We start from the raw sequence: 7,500 nt of genomic DNA, 5'->3' as shown, positions 1-7,500 counted from the left end.
TTTGGTACTCCGCCATGTTACCAGTTCAAAGGTCTTCAAGGTTTAGCGGGAAGATAAGACTGATGACATCACAGCCCGAAAAGTTGCCAATGGATACGATTTGCGTTCCGCTTGACAACATCGGGGTTTCAAGGGCAAAACTTCTCTAGGTACATACTCAACTGATAATCGTTGAAAAGGTATTCTGTTTTTGTTGCTGCGTTTTTTAGCTCCAAGTTCGTCTGCTCTTTTTAAAGCTCGGTGCTACATCATGGATGACTTTTCAATTGAATTTTTGGACGATGGCTGGGTGAAAATCGAAATGAAAGAGCTTCAGCGTGAAATTGATGAGAGTGGAGTTTCAAACATCGAGGAGTTTTTGCGCAAGAGACTCGAAAGATGGCGCGAGGTAGAGGTGAATATTGCAGTAACTGGTGACTCAGGCGCTGGAAAGTCAAGTTTTATCAACGCTATACGAGAGTAAGTGTATTCAAACGACGGTAAATGTGGGTTTTCGATCAGACAGTTATGTACCACCTACGTATGTGATTTCTCAAATACTGACTGTGCGTGTAGACAAACATCCCTCTTGAGGAGAAATCGAACTAGAAGTAGATTTAGAATTCGAATTTTTTTAGAGGGGAAAGGAAATAAAGTGAGAAATTTCATATTATGCCCATATTTCTGCATAATTTTGGAGTAGTTTCACTTTCACGTTTGAACAAAAAAAAAACCCCGGAAGCGCCTCTGAAAGTTGGACTTTGTCACGCAATCATCGTGACACTTTCAATGCAGTTGTAAAAATATATTTTTTTTATCAATCCAAGTGCGTCGTAATAAGAAAAACTTTAAAAAGGCCATCTTCAGCCTTAAGTCTCATTCGAGAAAGCGAAAAAGGAAATTTGAAATAATCACTGCAAGAAATTGATTTTCATAAGCTTTGGTATTGACTTTGTGACTCGTATATCTCAGAGGGGTCAGGTTCTTTGTAGCCTCAATCCATGCTTGACCATTGTAGATTTTATGTTAATCTGTTCATTTTCCATCATAACTTAAGGGTTTCTCTTTGGCTTGCTTAACTTCTCACTGATACTATACACAAGACGATTCAATTTGGATGCTGTGCATCTATGTTATCCTTAGTATATGGGTCCTAGCCTGGCAAGGAATACTCAAGGATAGGTCAAGCTAGACTCTTGTGAGAAACAGATTGGGGGTTGTTGGACGAGATGATTTAATTACAATAAGGTTTCTCCTGAGAAACCCAAGAGCCTAATTACCCCTTTCTGCAATTTGTAGATACATATGGGCACATGTTTCACCCAGCAAATCTATCTTTTCAAAAAAATATATAAGTTGTTGTCGACCTAAAAATGGGGTAATTGTAAAACAAATGCTTCAATTTCTGCTAGACTCAAAGACGACGATCAAGGAGCAGCAGAAGTTAAAGTTACCGAATGCACTAAAGTGCCGACTGCCTATGATCACCCCACTAACCCAAAGATCAAGTTTTGGGATCTTCCTGGGATAGGCACTCCAAACTACCCTGACCTGGAAACTTACGTCCAGAAAGTAGAACTGGAGAAGTACCATGCCTTTCTCATCTTTACAGCAACGCGATTCACCGAGAACGATCGAAAACTGGCTGTGAAAATCAGAGCGATGCAAAAGAAATTTTTCTTCATCCGCACAAAAATTGACGAAAATGTCAGAGCTGAGTCACGCAAGCGGTCGTTCGATGAAAATGCCATGCTGGCCACAATAAGACGCGACTGTTTGGAAAATCTAGGCGACCTACTCAGTCAGGAAGAAGATTTATTTTTGATAAGCAATCACGAGCCGAACAAGTGGGATTTTGTCCGACTAACCGCAGCTATTCTAGACGCTCTTACCCGATATCAGCGAGAGAGCATGACCTTATCCCTCGGCAAAGCAATTACAAGATCGTCGACGGAAGTTTTTCAGAGAAAAGTTGATGTCCTCAAAGGGCGCATATTGATAGTTTCTGCAGCATCTGCAACCGCCGCCCTCGTTCCTATACCTGGCCTATCTTTTGCCGTTGATGCCGCTTTAATACTAAAGGAGCTCAGCCTTTACAGGTCTCAACTTGGTCTCCCCGAGATAGGGTCCGCCGAATTTACGAGGCTACATCTTGCCACCAGAGAAAAGGTCGTCAAAGTTGGGTTAACCACTACTGCACAGCTAAGCGGGTTTCTGGCGCCCTATGCCGCGGAGGCAGCCGTTGAAGAGGTCACAAGGTACCTTCCTTTTATAGGTTTGGCTGTAGCAAGTGGTATGTCATTTGGAGCAACGTACTATGCCCTATGTAGGCTTTTGGGAGCGGTTGAACAAGCAGCTTTGTGTGTCCTAAGGGAAGCTGCGGAAAAAACAGCTGCCGATTTTGAATTAGACATTGATTAATATCTTGTTTATGATTCGCTAGTGTGCCGCATTATAACGAACAAAAATTAATTAATTAACTGAAGAAGTAGACCACATTAGACAGCAATGGGAACAGTGTCTAGAATAAAATCAAATCAAATCAAATCATGTATTTAACACCCAAAACGTTTCCGGCATAAAACGTAGGAAAAAGCAAGATTGAAGTAAACCCCGCTTTCTTTGGTAAGTTCATGTGAAATGATTGTAAAAAAAAGTATTTTGCAGAGGATTATACTGGTTAAGTTTACAAAGTCCTATGGCTTGTATCTTTCCCATAATACACTGCACGTCGTCCTTACATTGCTGGGAGTTGTTGAGTCCATTTTACACACAACAGCCAACACCATCCAACATCTGCAGAACCAACAACTCCAAACAATGTTGGTAGTTTTTGTGTCCGCTTGTATGGGACTTAGTAAGTGAGTAAGGCCTTGATTAAGTCGGTCCGTTTGCACGGGGCTTAGTAAATAGTTTTCGCAGTTACTTTTTCTTTAAAGCAAATGTCGAAATTATTTTATGGATGTATCTACTTTGTTAATTTTCGCCCGACTATGAATTATGTATTCAAGTATTAATTATATGTGACTGTGTTATTTGACTACTATATTTATGTAACTATATTAGTTATCTGACTATGGCTTTGACTGTCGACTCTGAACTAGGCGATTTTCGATATATTAAAATTCAGCTTGGCAGTGAGGCCGTGAGGACAAAGACAAAGGAAAGTGGATGATATGTAAATATATTTCACAATCGTGACATTCATTCCCACGTGTTTCTACTGTTTTTGTCCTCACTGCTTCACCATCAAGCTGAATATTTGATATTTCGAAAATGGCCTATTCTTTTCGCATCATCAGTTTTGTTCAATAATTTTTTTAACCATTCGGCTGCCATCTTGTTTTCATCAACATGTTAATGTGTTGCTATCTCCGTGGATAACCTCATATAATGCGCGTGCGTGGCCCCAACAATGTTGGGGCCAATGTTGGAGCTGTGCAAACGGAACCAACATTGTCGCGCTATTTCTCGGCGATCACGGAACAAAAGAAATGTTGGCAGTTGTTGGCTCAAAAGTTTGACCAGTTTCAAACTTCGCGAAACAACACGGAACAACATGCAACAGGGTGCGCAAACGGACGCAACATGTAACGCCCAACAATGTTGGAAGTTGTTGGCCAACGATGTTGCAATGTTGGCAGTTGTTGGCTCAAAAGTTTGACCAGTTTCAAACCTCGCGCAACAACACGGAACAACATGCAACAGGGTGCGCAAACGGACGCAACATGTAACGCCAAACAATGTTGGAAGTTGTTGGCCAACGATGTTGCAATGTTGGCAGTTGTTGGCTCAAAAGTTTGACCAGTTTAAAAAACTTCGCGCAACAACACGGAACAACATGCAACAGGGTGCGCAAACGGACGCAACATGTAACGCCAAACAATGTTGGAAGTTGTTGGCCAACGATGTTGCAATGTTGGCAGTTGTTGGCTCAAAAGTTTGACCAGTTTCAAACTTCGCGCAACAACACGGAACAACATGCAACAGGGTGCGCAAACGGACGCAACATGTAACGCCAAACAATGTTGGAAGTTGTTGGCCAACGATGTTGCAATGTTGGCAGTTGTTGGCCCAAAAGTTTGACCAGTTTCAAACTTCGCGCAACAACACGGAACAACATGCAACAGGGTGCGCAAACGGACGCAACATGTAACGCCCAACAATGTTGGAAGTTGTTCAATGTTGGCCAACAATGTTGCGTTGGTTTGCACGTGGGTTTAAATTATTTATGTTATACTCAACATAAAATTGCGTAAGTTTCGGATTGGGTGATGACGAATGCACAAATAGAGTGCAGTGGAGGCTATAGAGTGCAATACGGACGTTGTTGTGGAAACAAAGCAATGGAGTGATTTTGTTAACTATAAAATTCTCTTGCATTTCGTGATTTATGGTTACTTGTGATGTTTGAAAGTTCTCAAGTTACACTTACGGCATGCGCAATTTTGAGAAATTTGTTCCTAAGAGGGGTGAAGATTCAGTATTGTAGCCAACCAAAAAATACGTCATCAAGTGTGTATAAAATGGAAGCCTCAGGGTTGGGATTGAAACAGGCCTGAGTTTGCTATACATGATCGGCGTAATTTAACACTCAAGGCACCATGCAGTCAATGAATTTTTTTGTTATGAACTGTGGGAAAAATGCTGGAAATCAATGTGTACTGTTGCTATGAGTATGTGTACTTTGATTTATACTGATCACATCAAAGGACTAAATAGCTGTTATGACCTGGTACAAATTACTTGCGATTGGTAATCAAATGTATTCTACATTGTCACCGCCAATGTACAGGGGAGCCGGGTGCATGTAATTAATACAAATAGGATTATCATTAACGGTTGCTATGTCTGAAAAAAATTACCAGCTCAATTATAGTGAAAGCTACACAGGTAATCGCCATGATAGTGATTCAATAATTGAGGGATATCAGTGCAGCATGCCTTTTAGTATGGACAGGCTTTTGAAACTCTCTTGCCGTCGCTACGATTACTGTAGATTTCACTCTTATCTGTCAGTCAGTTTCAATAAGCATTATTTTTATGATAAAAGATATTTTTTGCTGTACTGTGACAGTTTCACGATCTTTGTTTTCACATGCAACATAGTAGCCATTATGCATGCTACTTTTAATTGAAATTGCTGTGCAATGTGAATCGAGACTCGCAGCAGCACGCAGAGTTACCGCCCGACTTACGATCTTAGATCGTCAAGTTTCATCATCTAGATGGTCCCTCCTCAAAAGCGCTGTGAAGCTATTCAATGTTTTTGTAATCTCTTCTATGGTTGGGATAGTCTTTTTTACCCTTTTAACCTTTTCCTTTCTGAGAGTAAGTCTTACAGATTTTACTCTGTCTAACGCTAAACGATTTTACTCATCAAGGGGAGGGGGGAATAGATTAACAACATCTACGAGCACTCAAAAACTCAGGGGTCGCGGAGTACGTTTGAAAGTGTTGGAGGGGGCATCACGAAAGTGTGAGGGGAGGGCTGAATGAGTTTTTGATCCACTTTTGAAATTCAACCGATCAAACAGATATCAATTAATCCTGTCCTTAGTTCTTCAAGTCTCTTTGCTGTAGGAAAAGTACCGGTTTGTAGTTCCTTGTTGCTTCAAGAACGAGTAGTTTGTTGTTGCCTTAAGGAGTAGTAGGTCTTAAAGTAAGACTTCTTCGAGTAGTCCCTTCTTGCTTTAAGAACTAGGTGTAGCATGTTTGCTTCATTGTTATTTTTGTGGAAGTCATGGCTGACTGTCATTTGTTGAACTAACTGACATACAATTAGCAATTTGACAAGAATTTGCCATATTTGCCAAAATTGCCATATTCGCCAGATTCGCCAACATGGCTGGCCACCACGTATTGAACTAATTTACAATTTACATACATTTGGCGATTTGACAAGAATTTGCCCTATTTGCCAAAATCGCCATATTCGCCAACATGGCTGGCCACCTTGCATTTGGCAATTTTACAGAATTTCGCCACAATCACCATATTTGCCAAAATGGTCAAATTGTCGGCGGTATTTTGTTATTTTGCCAATTTTGTTATTGTTTGCATTTCTGGACATAAGTGCAAATTTTGCTTTCACTTTTTTTTGCCGAAGCGTTTTCGTTGACGTCGCCGTCAAAGGCCTCTTTTATCATCAGGGTTTGCATCCACGTGATGAAACGGCCATGTTTGTGTACAAAGCAATAGAAAATGGCCCCACAGGTTTTGCATAATAATAGAGTCAAATTCCCAAACGATATTTTACAGCTTTGTTCTGTAAACCAACATGGCCGCCGTGACGTCATAAGCAAAGCATCAATACTTGTTGACTTGTTACAGTTACCTTTGTTAGGTTTATTTGGCGGTTCCGTTACACCAGTCGCTGACAGAGGGCCATTGTCTGATCGTCCCAATGCAACACTGTTCAGCTTCTACGCTATTGGACGAGGACGTGTGGAGTGAAATAAAGGTTTGTATGTGGGTTGCGTTTGTTTGCAAATAGACCTCAGGCTAATAGGCTAACTCAATGATTGCGGTCACACTTTAGATAAACACAGGGTAGGTTTACAGTACTCCAATGTCAACTCTCTCTGGTGTTTTTTAATCCCTAGGGAAACATTGAACAATAGAACTTGATTGAACACCAGTGGTAAACCAACGAATTTATATAGTCTCTTTAAAATGCTTTGGTTTACCATCTTTATCACCGCTCTTTGTGTTTTATTTTTAATATCTGATAGTGTTTCATCTTTTTGTTTCTCAGATTTATAAGAAAGGACTCACGAAAATGTTTGAAGAAATGGTAAGCGATGTGTAGCATCAATTCTCCTTTTTGTGTTACAAACATTTTGTAAGCATACACGCGAGTTATGATATAATGTTGTCGTTCGTCATCAACCATGTTCCCAGGGTCCTGTCTTTCTCCCTCGAGCAAGTACCCTGGTTGCGGCTGGTCACGTGCCTATGACCAAATGCCAAGCTCCCAACTTCAGTGGCTTAATAGCTCAATTGGTTAGAGCGTTGCATCGGCATCGTGAGGTCAGGGGCTCAAACCCCGTTGAGGTCCTGCATTTTTCAGGCTTCTCTACGCGATTGCTAAAATTGCCTTTATAACTGCGAGGATCATAGCTTTACTTGATTACTTGACTCAAGTTTTCCTAGTAATCAGTTCTATCTGATTGTTTTTCTTTTCCAAATGGCGCCCACGTTCTTAAGGTAGACTTCAAGTTGTGCAGCTTTCGGGTGATACAAACGTGATTAAAAGTAAAACAAGTAATTTGTCTGGAAGCGTTGTAATTGAGGAAAGATGTAGTGGAAGTACTTCAAACAGGATACGGAAGATAATTACCTTGTCTGAGATTAACAGTTTCATTTCCAATCCCTACTCAGCTCAGTAGATGAGTTCAGTGGAGACAAATGCCCCTCCCTTCATTTATCTTTGTGTAATCCCCAAAAATCTAGCAGACACGTTGCCAGCCGCAACCAGGGTACTTTCTCGAGGGAGGAAGAGAGAGGACCCTGGGAACA

General features: G+C 40.9%; 2 protein-coding genes across 2 annotated transcripts in view; both read left to right on the top strand.

The window, feature by feature from the left end:
- LOC137999865 (CWF19-like protein 2) overlaps positions 1 to 7,500 on the top strand; it is a 28,682-nt gene that overhangs the window by 17,079 nt on the left and 4,103 nt on the right. Inside the window, exons 16-17 of the mRNA XM_068845819.1 lie at positions 6,326 to 6,442; positions 6,737 to 6,775. Coding sequence (XP_068701920.1) covers positions 6,326 to 6,442; positions 6,737 to 6,775 — 156 coding nt within the window. The remainder of the gene's footprint in view (positions 1 to 6,325; positions 6,443 to 6,736; positions 6,776 to 7,500) is intronic.
- Positions 119 to 3,001, top strand: LOC137999869 (interferon-inducible GTPase 5-like). The gene is made up of 2 exons (XM_068845824.1): positions 119 to 459; positions 1,392 to 3,001. The coding sequence occupies exons 1-2, from the start codon at positions 251 to 253 to the stop codon at positions 2,398 to 2,400; spliced, it is 1,218 nt and encodes a 405-aa protein (XP_068701925.1). The 5' UTR covers positions 119 to 250; the 3' UTR covers positions 2,401 to 3,001.

This window comes from Montipora foliosa, chromosome 4 (assembly GCF_036669935.1).
Source record: "Montipora foliosa isolate CH-2021 chromosome 4, ASM3666993v2, whole genome shotgun sequence".
Classification (NCBI taxonomy): Eukaryota; Metazoa; Cnidaria; class Anthozoa; order Scleractinia; family Acroporidae; genus Montipora; species Montipora foliosa.
The sequence above is the reverse complement of the archived record's forward strand: the minus strand, read 5'-3'. Positions and strand labels throughout refer to the sequence as shown.

Excerpts from the sequence above, each read along its gene's own strand:
- LOC137999869 (XM_068845824.1), top strand. The coding sequence starts at position 251 with ATGGATGACTTTTCAATTGAATTTTTGGACGATGGCTGGGTGAAAATC. Across the intron at positions 460-1,391 it reads TTTATCAACGCTATACGAGA|ACTCAAAGACGACGATCAAG; the intron begins GTAAGTGTATTC and ends AATTTCTGCTAG.